At 38.3% G+C, this 20,481-nt stretch overlaps 1 protein-coding gene across 3 annotated transcripts; it reads left to right on the top strand.

Annotated features, from left to right (window-relative positions):
- The first annotated feature begins 1,679 nt into the window (after positions 1-1,679).
- Positions 1,680-19,612, top strand: NUDT13 (nudix hydrolase 13). 3 transcript variants are annotated; one of them, XM_036828830.1, is made up of 10 exons: positions 1,680-1,763; positions 6,141-6,206; positions 7,107-7,198; positions 12,931-13,070; positions 14,329-14,463; positions 15,288-15,394; positions 16,529-16,654; positions 16,819-16,930; positions 17,657-17,811; positions 18,907-19,612. In XM_036828830.1, exons 3-10 carry the CDS (start codon positions 7,116-7,118, stop codon positions 19,105-19,107), a joined length of 1,059 nt encoding a protein of 352 aa, XP_036684725.1. In that variant the 5' UTR covers positions 1,680-1,763; positions 6,141-6,206; positions 7,107-7,115; the 3' UTR covers positions 19,108-19,612. The 3 variants fall into 3 exon arrangements, with proteins under 3 accessions (XP_036684725.1, XP_036684724.1, XP_036684726.1); XM_036828829.1 differs by lacking the exon at positions 6,141-6,206; XM_036828831.1 differs by lacking the exons at positions 6,141-6,206; positions 14,329-14,463.
- The last annotated feature ends 869 nt before the right edge of the window (positions 19,613-20,481 follow it).

Below are 20,481 nucleotides of genomic sequence, written 5' to 3'. Positions count from 1 at the left end.
CTCTAAGCATTCTTCCCCATTTGTTTGGAATTCACTGACTTTATATCTTATTTCCCTCAAATTATCTGTGCCTTCCTTAAGGCTAATGAATCAATCTAATAAAAAGCTTGGGTTCATGTGCTAATAGTAAGATCCAAAAGAAATAACTGGTCAACTACCCAGAACTACTACTCTTGCTTCCCACATAACCTAGGTACATATTAACAATGACTTCAGGATTTAATAACTCTTATCCCCTACAGTCTAATCGCACACAGAGTGATTCTTTTAAAATGTAGGTCAAGGGACTTCCCTGGTGGCACAGTGGTTAAGAATCCACCTGCCAATGAAGGGGACACGGGTTCGATCCCTGGTCTGGAAAGATCCCACATGCCGTGCAGCAACTAAGCCTGTGTGCCACAACTATTGAGCCTGCGCTCTAGAGCCCGCCAGCTACAACTACTGAGCCCACGCACTGCAACTACTGAAGCCTGCACGCCTAGAGCCCGTGCTCTGCAACAAGAGAAGCCACTGCAATGAGAAGCCCGCGCACTGCAACAAAGACCCAATTCAGCCAAAATAAATAAATTTTTTTAAAAAACTAAAAAAAAAATTAAAAAATAAAATGTAGGTCAAATCATCTCACTCTCCTGCTCAAACTGTTCTGTAACATCCCATCTTCTCAGAGTAAAAGCCGAAAGCATTACAATGGCTCTATAAGAATTGTAAGACTTACAAGGCCCTACGTGATCTGGTGCTTGGCTACTCTTTAACCTCATCTCTGACCACCATGCTTTGTCCTAGCCTTTCCTCAGACTTGCCAGGCACACTTCCACCCTAGGGCTTTGGCATCTGCTGATTTTTTTCTGTCTACAAATCTCTTCCCATAGATATCCACTTGGCCTCCTTCCTCACCTCCTTTAGGGTCTTTACTCAAATATCACCTTAACAATGAGGCTGACCACCCTATATAAAATAGCACTTATAACCACCTGATACATTGTATATTTATTTATTTGTTTCTTCCTCTAGAATGTAGTTACATGGGGACAGAAATTTTCATGTGTTTTGTTCCCTGCTGTATCCTGTGCGGATAACAGTTCCAAGCACATTTGGTACTTATTAAATATATATTGAAAGAATGGCCTTCATAACTGTCTTCCATGTAGACAAATAACTTCAGTAGTAAGAAGAAAAAGGAACAGCACCAGAGTAGTTTTGTTGAGAGACTGCTTTCAGATGGAATCTTCTTGCCCTGGTTCATCAAGGGACGCATTCTGCCAAAAGCTCAAACACATCTAGACACAGTCCTGTCCTTTCAAACTGGCAGAATTTCATGAAATCTTAGAGCTAGCTCTAAACTTAGCAGACATAGATAGAGTTAGAGATCCAGAAAGGTTGAAAGGTATCTGAATTCCCATCCCAATACTCCTCTCCGCGTGACCCACCCCAAATATGCCTTCGTGTAGGAGGATGGGTTTAAAGACTATCTTTTTGTTATTGAAAAATGGATCTAATGCTAAAACTACCGCAGTAGTTCTCCTGGTAATGAATTTAGATCTTAGAAGATCGTGCTTTTGACAACCACGGTTAACTTTGCAGTTGGAGGGCATAGCAGCATGCCTGGGGATTGAACTACATTTCCCAGAGTGCATCTCTAGGAGGATTCTGGGAAGTGTGGCAGAGGGAGCAATCGTCCATTGAGGAAGGAGAGTCCAACATTTGGAGTTTGCTGGTTCTGCTGATTGTTGAGGCCTAGGCAGGCATCCCCAAGAGAATTCAGAGTAAGTACAGGGGAAGAGAAACCTATTCAGGTTCTAAGTGGAAGAAGAATTTTATGGGGAGACATAATCAGAACTTGAAAAAAGTTCTCTGTCAGACTCTCTTCCTTCTTGCAGAAACCAGGCAATGACCACAGTTTTGCATCATAATTTATGGAGCTATCAGATTAACTACAGCTAATAATTTTCTGATACTTTTTAGGAGAGTTGTTTAAAAATGGAATTTGTTAACTTCTCTGCATTGTGCCTGAATTATTTTGAATTAAGGGAGGAAAAATTATGTTTTAGAAAGCAAACCATAAAGCTGGTCAGTGAGACCTTGAAATCTGTTTCCCGGTAGCTCCTCAGTTTTGCATATTTCCCATCCCACTGAGGTCCACAATCATGAAAAATCAGACTCCCTGAAAAGAACTCTCTCAAACACTACTGAACCTGGCCTCTTCTTAGAAGAAGTAACCAGAGAGATTCGAGATGGGCTTTTTTGTCATGCTGTAGTGCTTTATAAATTAATCTTTCTTCTGTTAAGATGAACAGGATGCAAAGCATATGTGAATCATTTATTACAGGAGGTTCAGAGAAAGTCTTCCTCTTAAGGGCTTTGCCTCATCATTATTTAATAGTTTTTTGGTCAAAATAATATTACCTTTCATCTCTATCAGTCTTTTTTAAAAACTTACTTTTAAAAGTACTTTTTAAAAATTGTACTTTCTAAAAACTTAAATAGTACATGAATGCTGGAAGGTGATTTCCCATGTATTTCTCATCAAACATGAGCTTTGGAACCAGATAGCCCTGAGTTTCCATCTATTGCTCCCTAGATCGTCATCTCAGATGGTTAACCTCTCAAAGCTTTATCTTCCTCTCTTGTAAAATAGAATTCATTCATTCATTCATTCATTCATATATATTGTGTTTTATACTGTGATAGGGACTATGCAAGATGCTGTAGATAGGGAAGATGCAATCCCAACTCTTAAGGATTTTACAGTCTAACACATCTGAGAATTAGGTATGTCAAAACCTGACATAGTTATAACACACTTTAGATCCCTTTTCTCTCCTTTCTTCCCCTGTGAGAAGTGAGACAGAAACCAAGCTCCCCAACAAGTTAGGTGACAGCCCCAGGTCACAAATTCAGTCAGTGGGAAAGCCAGGAACAAAAGTCTGAGTCTCTCCAGTGCTTACTTCCCTGTCCCTTTCTTGCTTTGGAGGAGACATGAATTTGCACTGAAAACAAAATAGAAGGCAGACCTGAGCTTGTCATCTAAAGTAAAATAATGGTGCTAATAGTTTCTTCCAAGACTAATTTTGTGAATAGTGCATTTTTTTTTTAATTTATTTATTTATTTATTTATTTATGGCTGTGTTGGGTCTTCGTTTCTGTGCGAGGGCTTTCTCCAGTTGCGGCAAGTGGGGGCCATTCTTCATCGCAGTGCGCGGGCCTCTCACTGTCGCAGCCTCTCTTGTTGCGGAGCACAGGCTCCAGACCCGCAGGCTCAGCAATTGTGGCTCACGGGCGCAGTCGCTCCGCGGCATGTGGGATCCTCCCAGACCAGGGCTCGAACCCGTGTCCCCTGCATTGGCAGGCAGATTCTCAACCACTGCGCCACCAAGGAAGCCCGAATAGTGCATTTTTATCCCCAGTGTGCCATCAGGCGTAAAGTACAATAATAGTTGCCAATTCAAACAAAAACAACTATCCTATTCCTAATGGGGAATTTGAACAGGTGGATGTGAGTTTCATATGTAGCATGTTTACCAGTTGTTGATCAGCATGTTTACCAAGTCTGAGCCCTTGGGTCAATACATTTTGAATAATATATCACACCGAAGACCCCTAAAGGTGAAAATCACAAACCATTTCAGAAAAGCAATAGCAAATTTTTCCTGCATGAGGTTTCTAAATAATATATGGCCATAAGAAATTATATTTTTATCCTAAAAGTAATCTCACATAGCTTCTTGACTGTTTTAACAAGACTCTTTTTTTGTGCTGAGGTTCAGTCTGAATGGCAGCTTCCCAGAGAAAAGCAATACATATAGCAGTGGTTCCTACAATGCACTTCAGTGATCATATTGTGGAAAATGCTGTAAATGTACTATACCATTTTAAAAATTAGAATGGTCAAAAGTAGAGTAAAACCACAATAAATAAATGAGCACAGAACATCAAACAGACAATTTACAAAAGGGGCGCTAGAACTATTAAATCTGAAAACACTTTGAATCTCAATAGTGATCAAAGAAATATAAAAGTTTTTTTTTTTTTTAACCAAATGCTATCAAACTTTGTAAGTGTGGCAATGTGTAGAAAGAGCCATATAATTTTAAAACAAATTTTGTCCCAGTAGTTCTATGTAGGGGAACTTATCTTAAAGAGGTAACCTGAAAATATCAGCACAGAAGTATTTAGCAGTATTTTATTTCTGGTAATTTAAAATCAGAGCCACCTAAATGTCTAAAATTAGGGGAATATTTAGAAAAATAAGGATGGGAGTCTACTTGGTATAATATTATACAGTCAAAAAGAATCAATAAGTAAACCTTATACAAAAACATGGAAAACTGCTTATGACATGTTTCATGAAAGCAAATTGAAAAAATGTTTACTGACTATAAATGTGTAAAGGTTGTATGTGCAAAAGACTAGTATATAAATTATAAGTTATATTAATGGGGTGATATTATGGGCAGTCTTACAATTCTGTTTTCTAGATGTCCTGTAATATAGTTATATTAACTTGATAATTTAAATGATCTATTTGAAAGAGAAAAATATGGTTAAAGCTGAATTTTAAGGAAATCATTTTCTCTTCTTTGACTTTTAAGTAGTCTACACTGCTTTTATATAAGATGTGTAGAAAAAATAAACAAGGGACCATTTAGAAAAGGTATTAGACTTAATCTTTACTGGGTTTATGACTGTACCGATGAAGGTACAATTCTCAGTTAAAATATATTTGGTTTTCCTCTTGATTATCAGTTTTTTTTAAGCTACATTAGGAACTTTACTATGTCTTCTACAAGCTCAGTGACCACCAACATATGAGTCAGTAGGACATGATAATCCACAATTGGCTAAGGCTAATTTAGTAGGCATTGATTGCATTTAGGCAAAACGTCAGGCAGCGAAGCACAGTGGGCCACACAGATTAGTTGGTAGTCATAACTACAAACAACTCTTACAGTCTCACCAAAGGAATTCAAGGAACTCACCAAAGAAATTCCCTATGGTTCTCAGGGAATGAGATGAAGTGCTACTGTGAACAGTGGCCTGGAAAAAGACTCACAGTGAAGTTAGTCCTGGGAACTACTGTTTTATTACATGCTATCTTATTGTACAAAAAATCTGAACACATGGTTAAAAATTTTTTTTAAGTACAGAAATGTCAAAATTACAAGTACCCTTTTCAATCCCTGTGTCCATCCCACTCTTTCAAATTAGTCACCGTTAACACTTTGGTATGTGGACTTCTAGTCATTTTAAAAATATAAATAAATACATATCCAATTAATTATATTGGTATGTATATGTATATATCCTTTTCTTTATAAATTAATTAGATCATGCTAAACTAACCAAATACTACTTGCTTTTCTTACTTAACAATATATTCTGAATATCTTTCCCTGTTACTACATATATTTTTTCTACTGTTATCTGTTTATTTCTAATAGCTGTGTATTATTCCATTTTATCATAATTTTCAGTTAACATTCCTGTACATATCCTTTTCTTCCTAGGATAAATTCCTAGAAGTGGAATTGCTAGGGGAAAGGGATGCTTATTTTCATGTTTTGATAGATATTTCCAAATTGCCGTCCAAAAATATCGTATCAATTTACACTCTCAGAGTTGTATATGAGACAGAAATGTTGACTTTAAATTCATTTCCTCCAGTATATCACAGAAGTCTTTGGGTTATTAAAATAGGGATTATACTTTTAATACTCTCCTAGAGTGCTTTATAACCCACATATCACATACTGCCTTCTGTGAAAGCTATATATTTATTTTCTCTCTCCTGCTAGAATCCCTTGAGGGATGTTTATCCTATACATTATTGTGTCCCTTAAGAGAGCTTGCATAAAGTCAGTACTCAATAAATATTTTGTTGAATGTCACTTACTAAATATATTTTACCCTTGGTTAGGACATAGATTATAGCCAAAACTGTCCAAGTATTAGTCATCAGTGATTCATAATTATGCAACCAAGAAGTAGGCCTAAACTTTAGACATTCCTTGGTGGTTTAGTGTCAAAGCTTGCTTCCCTTGGGAACAGTTAAAAGGGTGGTTGGTTATTTAACTGTACTGATTTTCTTGTTTCAGTGGAACTTCTTTGACTTTTTTATTGCTAATGTGAACTGTACTTTTCAGGGAGAATAAAACACTTACTGTTACACAATTTAAAAGAAATCACCTTCTGCAGAATGGATTCTTAAGGTATAGAATTATTTTTCCTCTCAAAGTGAGACCTAAAAAGTATCTTAGATCCATGTGGGTTTGCATAGCTGCCTTTTGAAATATTTTCCTAAATGCCTGTAATTTTATATTTTTCTTATCTACAGGATTCTTCTTACTTCATTTTCAAAAGGACTTTGCTTTTCATGTATTCTGAGAAACTTGGCTCCATTACTCTGGAGACACTCCTAGGCTTACTTGGTCTATTAGGGTAATGCTAGCTGCTGTAAAAAAACTTCAAAATTTCAGTGGCTTAATATGGTAGAAGCTTATTTCTCTCTCACAAGTAGTCCAAGGTGGGGACTCTTTGGTTGGTGGGTGGCTTTTCTCCATGTAGTGATTCAGGGATCCAGACTCTTCCATCTAATGGCTCTGCCATTCCAGAGTCTTCCAAGCAGATGGGGATAGAGGATGAAGAAGGCATACCACTGCTTAACTGTGTCAGCCTAGAAGAGATACACATCACTTCTAGTCACATTCCATTGTTAAGACCTAGTTTTGGTCCCACCAAAGGACCAAAGGAGGAGAGAAATGTAGGCCTTGGCTTGGCGACTACCACCCAGCAAGAATTCCACAATATAGAAGGAGGAGCACATATTTTTTTCATGGATAGTTAGCTGATTCTCACAACAACCTATTAGGTAGGCAGAACAGGTTTCAATTTTGTAGATTAGGAAAGGTACTGAAAAGTTGAAATCCCACAGCTAGTTAGCAGTATAAATGCAATTTAGAAGCCAGATCATCTGACTCCCATTCAGTTTATCTTTCCTTAATATTAAATAGTGATCCTATTCTGGCTTAAAGTATAACCCTTTTGGTGATTCATTATTTTAAATTGCATGCTATGATCTCTCTTTTTTCTAAACTCCTCTTTCCCCTAAGGACCTGACAATGTCCCTGTATTGTGGAATTACTCGCAGGAGAAAATCTTTTTGGTGCTGTAGGCTGCTGTCAACCTATGTCACTAAGACACGGTGAGTTCTGACCAAACTGAGCTCTGATTATTATATCTTTGGTCCATTAAATTATAAGATATAAATATCTCAAAATCCTATATTGGAGATTACGGATATATGATTAAGATTTACGTATAAAGATGTTCAATGCAAATTATTTATAATTAGAGAATTTCTAAACAACTAAATTTCCAATATCTAAAATGTCTGACATACTTAAATATAAATTCTTTTTTTATGATAAGAACTCTGGGGACTTCCCTGGCGGGTGGTTAAGGCTTCGCCTTCCAATGCAGGGGGTGTGAGTTCAATCCCTGGCTGGGGAGCTAAGATCCCACATGCCAAAAAAACAAAACATAAAAAAACCAGAAGCAATATTGTAACAAATTCAATAAAGACTTAAAAAAAAAAAAAAAGATAAGAACTTTGTCTTTTCCACTATGGTACCCCTAGTGCGTAAAACCCTAGTATCTGGCACATAGTAGGCACTGAAATATTGTTGAATGGATGAATGAACAGTAAGGGAAAAATTAATTAAATCACGTTATACCCATATGATAGAATTAAAAACTATATTGAATAATAGTTCATTAAGGTTCCTGAAAATAAGGTAGATAACTCCAGTCCCTGCATACCACCTGCATACCTCCCCCATCCCCCCGCAACTCCCTCCCCCAAGAACTGAACCACAGTGAAAGGCAGACTAGAAAAAAAAAATCTACACCAGTACAGGAAGGTGATAAAGGACTGCTTTGTCCCCAGCCCGGGCAAATTTAAAATCTGTGAATTTGATATCAGTAGCCTGCTCTCATTCAGTTTTGGGGTTTAAATTTGCATCATCTACGTGGTGTGGTCCAAAACCCCCAACCTAAGAAAAGACTTTAAGTAGTATTTGTAGACTTGCAGATGTAAAACCTCTCTGGAGGGATACACTCACAACCAGGGCTTCCCACACTGAAAGCGCTGCCATACATGAGTGCCCAGTTCAATATTTAAAGGCACATAAACATACACAATCTTACATGAGCAAGACTGAGAAGACAACAAAATTGCAATACTTGTTTTAGATATTGTTGGACATTTGGGTTATTTACAGTTCTCAGGCTGAGACTCTTAAGAACAATAACAGAATTAACTGAAGTCTAAAAAATGAGTGTTAAAGTGATTAAATGTATTGAAAATGAATAAAAAATCAGAAGAAAAATAAAATTCTATTAGTAAAGAATATGGTGTGAAAAATGTTAATGTGCTTACAAAAATAAGCTACAAATTAGTAGATCAGTTCTAAAAGTACTTATTGTATATGTATAGATGCATAATATTAATAAATAGTTTGGAGAATTCCAAGGTATAAACAATGATCATCTCTGAGTGGTGGGATCCTTTTTTTAAAAAATTTAATTAATTAATTAATTAATTAGGCTGTGTTGGGTCTTTGTTGCTGTGCGCGGGTTTCTCATTGTGGTGGCTTCTCTTGTTGCAGAGCACGGGCTCTAGGCACATGGGCTTCAGTAGTTGTGGCACGCGGGCTCAGAAGTTGTGGCTCATGGGCTCTAGAGCGTAGGCTCAGTAGTTGTGGCGCACGGGCTTAGTTGCTCCGTGGCCTGTGGGATCTTCCTGGACCAGGGCTCGAACCCATGTCCCCTGCATTGGCAGGCAGATTCTTAACCACTGCGCCATAGGGAAGTCCCTTTTTTCTTATTAAAAAAGTTAAAAAATAGTCATTCTATAGAAATCAGAAAATACAGTTACCAATTTTTTTAAAAAAGGGAAATCATCCAGAATCCCACCACTCGGGGACTTCCTTGGTGACGCAGTGGTTAAGAACTCACCTGCGAATGCAGGGAACATGGGTTTGAGCCCTGTTCCGGGAAGATACCACATGCCACGGAGCAACTAAGCCCGTGAGCCACAACTACTGAAGCCTGTGCACCTAGAGCCCATGCTGCATAAGAGAAGCCACCGCAATAAGAAGCCCGCACACCACAACCAAGAGTAGCCCCCGCTCGCTACAACTAGAGAAAGCCTGCACGCAGCAACAAAGACCCAACGCAGCCAAAAATAAATAAATAAATAAATAAATTTATTTTTAAAAAAACCTGCTCCTATGTTATGGGGGTATAAAGTAATAAGAAAAAAAGTTTAAGTTTGATAATCTTAGTGTGTTATGGTTTCCAAACTATTATACTTAAAGGGGAAAAATGCATTTTTAAGTGATTTATTTATTTATTATTGAGGTATAGTTGATTTACAATATTATATTAGTTTCAGGTGATTAACACAATGATTCAAAATTTTTATAGATTATATTCCATTAAAAGTTGTTATAAAATATTGGCTATATTCCCTGTGCTGTACAATATATCCTTCTAGCTTATTTATTTTTTTATTGGAGTATAGTTGATTTACAATGTTTCAGGTGCACAGCAAGAAAATGCATTTCTTTTTTTTTTTTTTTTTTAAAGATTAGTTTTTTGTTTTTTTTTTTAATACTTTATTTATTTTATTTATTTATTTATGACTGTGTTGGGTCTCTTAGTTTTCGTGTGAGGGCTTTCTCTAGTTGCGGCAAGTGGGGGCCACTCTTCATCGCGGTGCGGGGGCCGCTCTTCATCGCAGTGTGCGGGCCGCTCTTCATCGCAGTGAAGAAAATGCATTTCTAAAAAAAGTGTTCCAATCAAGAAGAATGCAAGGAACTTTTTGGATCTCAGTACCAGTTCCAGTGAGGCCCCAGGTTTAAGACCTTAACCTGGATGTTTTTGTAGATGTTTTGCTTTTTAGGGTCTTTAGGGCAAAGCACAGGTTGTATCACTCCTACTGTTCTTTTACGAAGTTAGCAGTTTGTTCTATTGTTTATACTTGGTAACTTCTGAGTGGCACATAGCTCTCCTTTGACATACATTTAGACTTTGTCCCAGGAGGTTGCAGTCACTCACAATAAGTATAAAAATATCATGAGTATTCAAATCTCAGGTTTCTTTTGTCTTCTGGTTACAAAGAGCTCACTGCAATCGCTTTTATCATACAGTCAAAAATAGGTTCCTATAGATGCCACTGGGGCATGTTTATCATTTTACTTTGTAGTTTCATGTGGAGCTAACTCTACTGGTGTTACAAAAGCTCCCAGATCCTACAGAAAATATCTGTAAACTGTGTTTCCTACTTAAGTGACAAAATATGCCATATACGTGAGAGTCTGTTGTAGGGCTTTCAGCGGTCAAAATCATTATACCTGGGAGTTCCCTGGTTGCCTAGTGGTTAGGACCATAGGCTTTCACTGCTGGGGCCTGGGTTCAGTCCCTGGTCGGGTAACTGAGATCCTGCAGGCTGCGCGGCACGGCCAAAAAAAAAAAAAAAAATCATTATCCCTAAGGCCACAGAAGGAGAATCCACATTCAGTCCTCCCTGAATCACGCAGTTCCTGCCCTGATTCCCAAGGCTCTTGAAAGGATAGACTTAGGCCGTCCTTAATGAAGGTACAGAACTTGCTCCATTACTTTTTTTTTTTAGAGAAACTAATTACAGGATGTACTCTTTTTCTACATTTTAATTTTGGCTATTGAAAATATTACACTTATTAAATAAGTGTAGGTCAAATATGGCTTCACTTTCATCAATGGTCCCTTCAGTAGAGATAAGAAGCTAACGGCATCCACTTGGGGGAATAGATGTTTGAAACAAGAGTGCATTGAAGATAAAATTTGCCCTTTACCATCCCTAGATTTAATAAGGGTTTCTGAAGGTATAGTGTTTGTTCCTTGTCTGCAATAATAAAGTCTGCTCCCATCTCTATGTGCTCTGTGGTTGATGTTTTATCACTGAACTTGTTTTCCTTTCACTCCACTGCATGTAAATTCTTGCCTCACAGCATAATATTGGCAAAGTACCTTGAAGTTCAATTCAGTAAATATTTATTACCCTTGAAGTTCAATTCAATAAATACTTATTGAATTGAGCCATTCAATATGCTAATTACTCATGATACAGAACTAAGGCAGACCCTGCCCTTAAGAAGATCATAGTCATTTTTGTTAAAGGAGGCAAGAATATACAATGGAGAAAAGACAGCCTCTTCAATAAGTGGTGCTGGGAAAACTGGACAGCTACATGTAAAAGAATGAAATTAGAACAATCCCTAACACCATACACAAAAATAAACTCAAAATGGATTAAAGACCTAAATGTAAGGCCAGATACTATAAAACTCTTAGAGGAAAACATAGGCAGAACACTCTTATGACATTAATCACAGCAAGATCCTTTTGGACCCACCTCCTAGAGAAATGGAAATAAAAACAAAAATAAACAAATGGGGCCTAATGAAACTTAAAAGCTTTTGCACAGCAAAGGAAACCATAAACAAGACGAAAAGACAACCCTCAGAATGGGAGAAAATATTTGAAAATGAAGCAACAGACAAAGGACTAATCTCCAAAATTTACAAGCAGCTCATGCAGCTCAATATCAAAAGAACAAACAACCCAATCCAAAAATGGGCAGAAGACCTAAATAGACATTTCTCCAAAGAAGATATACAGATTGCCAAAAAACACATGAAAGGATGCTCAACATCACTAATCATTAGAGAAATGCAAATCAAAACCACAATGAGGTATCACCTCACACAAGTCAGAATGGCCATCATCAAAAAATCTACAAACAATAAATGCTGGAGAGGGTGTGGAGAAAAGGAAACCCTCTTGCACTGTTGGTAGGAATGTAAATTGATACAGCCACTATGGAGAACAGTATGGAGGTTCCTTAAAAAACTAAAAATAGAACTACCATATGACCCAGCAATCCCACTACTGGGCATATACCCTGAGAAAACCATAATTCAAAAAGAGTCATGTACCACAATGTTCATTGCAGCTCTATTTACAATAGCCAGGACATGGAAGCAACCTAAGTGTCCATCGACAGATGAATGGATAAAGAAGATGTGGCACATATATACAGTGGACTATTACTCAGCCATAAAAAGAAATGAAATTGAGTTATTTGTAGAGAGGTAGATGGACCTAGAGTCTGTCATACAGAGTGAAGTAAGTCAGAAAGAGAAAAACAAATACCGTATGCGAACACATATATATGGAATCTAAAAAAAAAAAAAATGGTTATGAAGAACGTAGGGGCAGGAAGGGAATAAAGACACAGACCTACTAGAGAATGGACTTGAGGACACAGGGAGGGGGAAGGGTAAGCTAGGACAAAGTGAGAGAGTGGCATGGACATATATACACTATCAAATGTAAAATTGATAGCTAGTGGGAAGCAGCTGCATAGCACAGGGAGATCAGCTCAGTGCTTTGTGACCACCTAGAAGGGTGGGATAGGGAGGGTGGGAGGGAGGGAGCCGCAAGAGGGAAGAGATATGGGGACATATGTATATGTATAGCTGATTCACCTTGTTATAAAGCAGAAACTAACACACCATTGTAAAGCAATTATACTCCAATAAAGATGTTAAAAAAAACAAAAGATCATAGTCTTTCAGGGGAGACACAGATTAACAAATAGCACCACGTAAGTGCAACCACAGAAGTATGGGCAAGGTATACAGTAGGACAAAGGAGGGAATGACCCCCTGTAGCCACCTCAAATCCTTTTTTAAAGAAATTTAGGATGTAAATAAATAAAAGGAAATAACCGTGGTAGGAGACCAGTGCAGGAACAGAATTCTCAAAGATGAATGCTGTAAAAGAAGCTAAGTGTGGTTTTGTAATGCTTTGATTATTTCCAAAACACAGGTATTTATCTGAGCTGAAGGAAGATGATGATGCATGTAAAAAAGCCCAGCAGACAGGAGCATTTTACCTCTTTCATAACCTGGCTCCTTTGCTTCAGAAATCAGAACATCAATACCTGGCCCCCCAGCATAGCCTATTAGGTAAGCCCAAAGTAGACTAGTAAAGTAGACCAGGCTGTGGCCGCTAAGCAGAACTCGGTCCATATCAAATCCCTGAGAAGAATCCTCCGAGTTTAGAGTCCAGATTTTTCAAACTTCTTTTGCCAATTAATAATTTAATGTATAAACCTGAATTGCCCAATCGAATATTTTTTGGTGATGGTATGAACCACTCTAGCCTTAAACCAAGGGTCAGGAAAACTGCTGTCCAAATTGGAACCCATGTCTGTTTTGTAAACAGATTTTTATTGGAACACAGCCTCACTCATTCATTTACATATTGTCTATGACTGCTTTTGCACTACAATGGTAAAACAGAGTATTGTGACAGAGACCGTATGGCTCACAGAACTTGAAATATTTTGCCAACCCCTGCCTTGGACCAGCAATTTCCAGCCTCCAAGGAGCTGTTCACTGTTACACTGTTTAAGATTTGCATCATGACTTAATTTCTCCTTAGAAGGATCAAAACTAAACGTGAACTAAAATTGTTTTGAGCACTCTTTTAAGGTATATAACTAGACATATCTAAGCCATTGGGATTTGGCATTCAAGATGCTACCTTGAGTTTTATGTGATGTCACTATGCACAAACTTCTAAATACATTGCCAGGGTCAGATGTTGGAATACTTAGATAGGTAGTTTCTAGCAGTGCATAAGTATATGAGGATGTTTATCAGAAGGCACTAAACATTATTTATAGATTAGCAATGTAATCTTGTATTATGAACAAATAAATATGAGTCCTTCATGCACAGGAGAGTAGATTTTCTCCCTATACAGCACTTGTCTTTACAGACCAGGGTCTCAGATGAGTAGTCTACCCTGGCCCACAAAAGCAGCATGATCTGAAGAGTAAATTATAGAACTGCTTTGGTCTCTCTACCATTTTAAGTTTGACACTTTTTTTTTTTCAGTGCTTTAATAAATTAACTATCATGTATCTTTAAAAGTAGGGGATATGCTCCTTTCATGATACAATCATAGAGTAATACAGTGTTACACAGAAAGAATTCCTTTAGTTTAAACTCTTCAGATTGCTGATGAGAAAATGGAGGGAGGCCTTGAGAGGTTAAGTGATTAGGCCAAGATTACATAGCTAATTAGCTGCAGGGCGGTGACTAGAAGCCAGCTGTACCTACTTCAAGTTGAAGTAGATGGTTTCCAATAAGTCCAGTATGGCTCTGATGGTTTAATTAAAACCCTTGTTTTCTTCCCTTCTCCTTCTGTGTTTCTTAGAGTTGGAAAGGCTCCTGGGTAAGTTTGGGCAGGACATGCAAACAATAGAAGATTCCGTGCTAAATGGATGCTCCGAACAGCAAGAAGCATGGTTTGCTCTGGATCTAGGTCTAAATAGCTCCTCTTCCATAAATGGTACATAACATTATTCCTGATGGGTACTTCCCAGTGGTTCTTAGACTTCGGGATTCCACATAATAGTAGAATTTCAAAGAACATTTTAAGAATACAAAACAATTTCAATTTTTCTTAAGTTAGGACCTTAAAAGATAGTACCATCTACCATCATCATCACTTAAAGGACATTTTAATGCTTTCTTTCTCAGCTAGGTGGTGGTACAAAGATGTTTACTGTATTATTCTCTGTACCTTTATACATTTTATATGTCTTAAATATTTCATAAGAAATGTTTTAAAATTCATGACATTATTCTTATTTCTCTTATCAATGCAGGTGAATAAACATGTTACCTTGGAGTAGCTCTGGGTCTTCAGACCTGCATTTGGGAACTGGTTTGCTAGAGGCTCATGGCTGCTGTCAGGCTTTCCTTCTCTCTTTCAGGGTGTAGCTGTAAATGTAATGATGCTGGAATGAGGTTCAGATAGGAGCTTAGAGGTCCCCTTTCATCTTTTTTTCCAGGGATAGTGTGTGGCTAGTGCAAATGTTCTTACTGCCCCGAAGAGGATCTTGGGAAATACTATGCTCTAATGTTTCCCAAATTTGCCTGAATATAAGAATCTCCTGGTGCTTGTTAAAAAATAAAGATTTCTGGGCCTCACACACCTGCTATTCAGAATCTCCAGGCAGGGGTTTGAGAACCTGTGTATTTTTTTATTCTCCCTAGTTGAGTCATATTAGGTGAGTTTGGGAAACACTGTTCTAACAGAATATACTTGAGAGGGTCCCTGAGGTAAAGTTTGACATTCATTTCATTTTGTTCTCTTTTCTCATTTTTTAGCTTCCTTACAGAAACCTGAAATGGAGACAGAGCTCAAGGGGTCTTTCATTGGGCTGAGGAAGGCTCTCTTTCAGCTGAATGTGAAGGATGCCTCCTTGCTATCCACGGTAGATTGATTTCTTGGTTCTGTAGGAAATTAAGCAAATTTGTATTTGTGTATGGGAAACATTTGATTTTTTTTTTTTTCAGATCATAGTCCTTCCTACAAACCTTGGCAGAAGGACAATGTGCTGTAGGGAGATTGCTTATTCTCCTTTCTTTTACCCCGTTTTAGGCAGGACCGTTGTTAGTACCATTGTCTCCTGAGGGTGTGCAGATATATGGCAATATGATCTATCAGCCTTATAAACATTTTTAATGACCCACAGCATGACATATACATCATGAGAAGTTATTTTATATTGCTTTAACGACTTGTCCTCCAGCTTTAGATTTCACTTGCTAAAGTGCTTTTGATTGCCCACTTAAAGAGGTATCTCTAAACATTTTTTAAATTAATTAATTTATTTATTTATTTATTTTTGGCTGTGCCGGGTCTTAGTTGCCGCACACAGGATCTTCGTTGCGGCATGCAGACTTCTTTAGTTGCGAAATGCAGATTCTTAGCTGCGGCATGCTTGCGGGATCTAGTTCCCCGACCAGGGATGGAACCCAGGCCCCATGCATTGGGAGCGTGGAGTCTTACCCACTGGGCCACCAGGGAAGTCCCTAAACATTTTTTATTTGCAAAAAAATTCCAACTTTATTGGGGAGGAGTACACGTTGGGGTGTTTAATTATACTGAAAATGTTTTCTTTTTAAGCTGGCTCGTAAGTTCACGGGTGTTCATTATGATATTTTATATATTATATTTTAAAAATAATTCATAATACATTTAAAATATGCTTTTTAAAAATTCATACTTCAGAGAATTCCCTGGCAGTCCAGTGGTTTGGTTAGGAGTTGGGCTTTCACTGTTGTGGGCCTGGTCAATTCCTGGTCGGGGAACTAAGATCCCACAAGCCACACGGCACAGCCCTCCAAAATAAAATAAAATAAAATTCATACTTCAGATGCTAGAGGACTATGTTCAAATAGTTTCCTTATTTTAAAGTTTAAATAGTTAATAAGCATTTAAAGTAGGTGAGCTGAAAAGGGATTGGTGTGTCCCTTTGAGTTGCTCTTAATAGTAGCCCCAGCACCATTATAGATGAGCCCCACATTCTCTCCAGATGAAACCAAGCCCATCTTTGTATTCCTAGGCTCAGGCTCTTCTCCGTTGGCATGATGCTCATCAGTTCTGCAGCAGAAGTGGGCAGCCCACCAAGAAGAATGTGGCTGGCAGCAAGCGTGTGTGCCCTTCCAATAAGATCATCTATTATCCACAGGTAAGCATCGCTTTAAAAGGTCAGTAATCCAAGAAGGCTGTGCACTACTCTGTCTTGGGGATGGGAGCCCGTACAGCTAAAAGGCTTTCCTTAGTTACCCATTACTTTGTTTCATTAACAGGCCCCAAAGCCCTAGTGCCCAAGTTTCCATCCCCTTTTCCTAGATGACTCCTGTGGTGATCACTCTGGTGTCAGATGGGACTCAATGCCTGCTTGCCCGCCAGAGTTCCTTTCCCGAGGGAATGTATTCTGCCTTGGCAGGTTTTTGTGATATAGGTAAGGAATTTCGGGCATATACAGATAACACTGAAAGACATGAAATCTTATAGTATGAAATAGTATGTATTTCTTATTCTTGTTGCCATAGTGCTTGGTGTCTCAAGCACATTCTTCCCTATTATATCAAGAAAACTACTTTGTGGCATCAATTTTCCAATATTTTATAGGCAAATTTTCAAACATAAGCATAGCTGGAAGATTTATACAGTAAACACCCATATACTCACCACCTAAATTCTATGATTACTATGCTTACTTTATCACGTATCTGTCTATCCATTCCTCTATCCACCCATTAATCCATCTTATTTTTTGATGCATAGATTGCAGACATTAGTACACTTCCTCCTAAATATTTCAACATGCATATTAATATTATATTAGCTAGAATTTAATATTTATTTACAGGTTGTTTTTTTTTTTGTCAGTCTATTGGGGTAAAATTTGCAAATGGTGAAATGCGGCATTTGAATTTTATTAAAAACCTGAGGGCAGCAGTAGCCTCTCCGACTCTTATTTTGTGTAACTAACCTAGTAGGTTCAAGTATTGCGGTTCAATACCCAACTTCAGACTTGATTCCTAGTGTAGAGACTCGGAGATTTAGGGCTCTCCCAAGAGTATTTCATTGACTTTGGAGCCAGTTTTGCACTCCTTTCGCCAACGGGCTTCTGTATCACCCTTCCTGCTGCAGGGCTGTCCTGAATTAATCTGTGTGCTTATAGGTGAAAGTCTGGAAGAGGCTGTCCGGCGAGAAGTTGCAGAAGAGGTGGGATTGGAGGTGGAAAGACTGCAATACTCTGCATCTCAGCACTGGCCCTTTCCTAATGGCGCACTTATGATTGCTTGTCATGCAACTGTGAAACCAGGGCAGACAGAGGTGAGTTCTGATGCTTCCCTTATGATATATCCTTTGCCTCATCCAAGCTGGTCCGTAGGTACTTACTAAGCACCTGTCTAGTCCAGCATTGTTTAGATTATACAAAGACATGTAATATATGATTTATACCTTTAAGGAATTTGCAATCTTATAAACAACTAATCACCATAAAAATTGGGAGTGCCAACACAATCACCATTCTTCCTTGTATATATCTCAATCATGAAACAATTTATCTTTCATCATCAGGAAATTAACAAAGTCTTGCATAGAATAGGCACACAATAAATATATAAAATTCAATGATTGATTTCAGAATTGGTATTATTGCTCCAGTCAGGATGTTGGGGACTAATAATATAAAATCATAGGAACTTCTGATTGAAAGGGACTTAGATGTTGTCTTATCCCACCTCATCTTGCTCTAACATCCCTGACAGATGGTGTTGTGGTCCCTATGTGCCAAAGTCTGTCTATTTTGTGCTTTGGTTTCTATACAATGAATAATATCTAATCTGTCTCAGCTCCCTGTGGATGCAGTCTGCATTTTTGCTTCTTACAAGGCAGATACTATGCTTTTGACTATCATTAATTAACACATCCTTTAAAGAAGATAACATTTATATGTTGTTTTTTTAGTTATGTAAGTTAGGCACAAAGAGAAAGTATTATTCATAACTTACCTCTCAATGATAACCACTCTCTCTTTTTTTTTTTTTTTTGGCCACGTTGCATGGCTTGCAGGATCTTAGATCCCCAACCAGGGATTGAACCTGGGCCACAGCAGTGAAAGTGCCGAGTCCTAACCACTGGACCGCTCGGGAATTCCCAAACCACTTAATATTTTACTATTTGAGCTTCCAGGATTTTTAAAATTTTTTTTTAATATTTAAAATATATACTTAACTCTCATCTCTTAATTATGGTACTTTTGCTTCTGGACCCTATCTAGAACTGATTATCTCCCAGACTATAGATCCCAGATATTACCTTCTAAGATTGCTCAGTTCTGGAACCATTTTCTCATCTTTGGCCATCGTATTCTAAGTTTTGTATCTCCTAACCATATATCCTGTTTTTCCTTATGTCTTTCAGATCCAGGTGAACTTGAGAGAACTAGAAGCAGCTGCCTGGTTCAGTCATGATGAGGTGGCCACAGCCCTGAGGAAAGACAACCCATCTTATCAGCAACAGAATGGGGCTTTCCCATTCTGGTTGCCCCCCAAGTTAGCCATTGCCCACCAACTGATAAAGGAGTGGGTGGAAAAACCGACCTGTTCTATCCTGCCTCCTTAGCTCAGATCAGGCCACCTAATCAGATAAATCCCTCCTATCTCAGAGGGGCACATCAGAGATCAACTGATAAAGAGGTGGTGACAAAAGGTCATCTCCAGGCCAACATCATAAGAAGGCAGAGCAGATGGTGAGCCTACAGCAAGGCACATCTGCCAGCAGTGTTAATAAAAGAAGTTCCTAATCATAGGCAATCAAAAATGCCAAAACTGATGAGATGACAGTTGTCAAAATCAGAGGGAAAGTTGAAGTATTAGTTTGGATATGGGCCCTTGCTCATTTTCTCCTGTGCTTTGGAAGCGAACATCTTTTGGCACGTGGCTTGTCAATGCTGGGTTTATACTAACTGCCAAAATGTGCCTGGTATAATTTTGGTTACAACTTTTATCTTAATATTGAAAATATATACTAAATGTAAAGATCATTGTTCATAACAGATTCTACATTCTTTTTATATACTCTTATCTCTTAGGATCACAAAGCAATTATAGTCATTAAAATGAAAAAATATATATATAGCAGATCTCAACCCCCTACTGAGTTCCTTTTTATCCTCGTACAATTTAAAAAAATAGCACATTTTTTTTTAACAAATTTATTTATTTTTGGCTGTGTTGGGTCTTCGTTGCTGTGCACAGGCTTTCTCTAGTTGCAGCGAGCAGGGGCTACTCTTCATTGCGGTGCACAGGCTTCTCATTGCAGTGGCTTCTTGTTGCGGAGCATGGGCTCTAGGCGTGTGGGCTCAGCAGTTGTGGCTCCCGGGCTCTACAGCACAGGCTCAGTAGTTGTGGCACACGGGCTTAATTGCTCCACAGCATGTGAGATCTTCCTGGACCAGGGCTCGAACCCATGTCCCCTGCACTGGCAGGCGGATTCTTAACCACTGTGCCACCAGGGAAGCCCAGCACAACATTTTTGAATTTATGTAGAGGTAATTATTTTGTTCATGGTAGTTAAGTAAAAGTCATATTCCTTTAAATCCTTCATCCCAGGAAAGTGGGAGTTAAGGTCTTCCTCAAGGTACTCTCTAGTAAATCAGAGGCAGTGATGTTCTGTTGAGGTAACTGCATGCCAGTGGGGCTCAAGAGCGTAAGTCTTTTTTGCTGTTACTTGCTCAGTTTGTGACCCAGGGAAAAGATTATCACTTGCCATGCCTGTTTTCCTAAACGTAAAATGGTTGCTGCCTTTTGCACACCCAGTAAGTGTTGTAACTTCAACGAAGCGATCAGTGAAAATGAACCATTTCTTGAGTTTTATGGGATAAACTAAATTTAGGATTTCTCATCATTCATATATGCCATTCTAAACCTTGTCATAGGGAAGAAGCACTTATCTGGAGGAAATGAAATAAATTTCTGTACCTTTGTTCAGATGTAT

Source organism: Balaenoptera musculus, chromosome 16, assembly GCF_009873245.2.
Source record: "Balaenoptera musculus isolate JJ_BM4_2016_0621 chromosome 16, mBalMus1.pri.v3, whole genome shotgun sequence".
In the NCBI taxonomy this organism is placed as follows: domain Eukaryota; kingdom Metazoa; phylum Chordata; class Mammalia; order Artiodactyla; family Balaenopteridae; genus Balaenoptera; species Balaenoptera musculus.
This window is presented reverse-complemented; position numbering and strand designations above follow the sequence as displayed.

Bases quoted from the DNA above. Each gene is read 5' to 3' on its own strand.
- NUDT13 (XM_036828829.1), top strand. From the start codon at position 7,116: ATGTCCCTGTATTGTGGAATTACTCGCAGGAGAAAATCTTTTTGGTGC. The intron at 16,655-16,818 runs GTAAGCATCGCT...CCCTTTTCCTAG, and splicing joins AGATCATCTATTATCCACAG to ATGACTCCTGTGGTGATCAC. The intron at 16,931-17,656 runs GTAAGGAATTTC...GTGTGCTTATAG, and splicing joins GGCAGGTTTTTGTGATATAG to GTGAAAGTCTGGAAGAGGCT.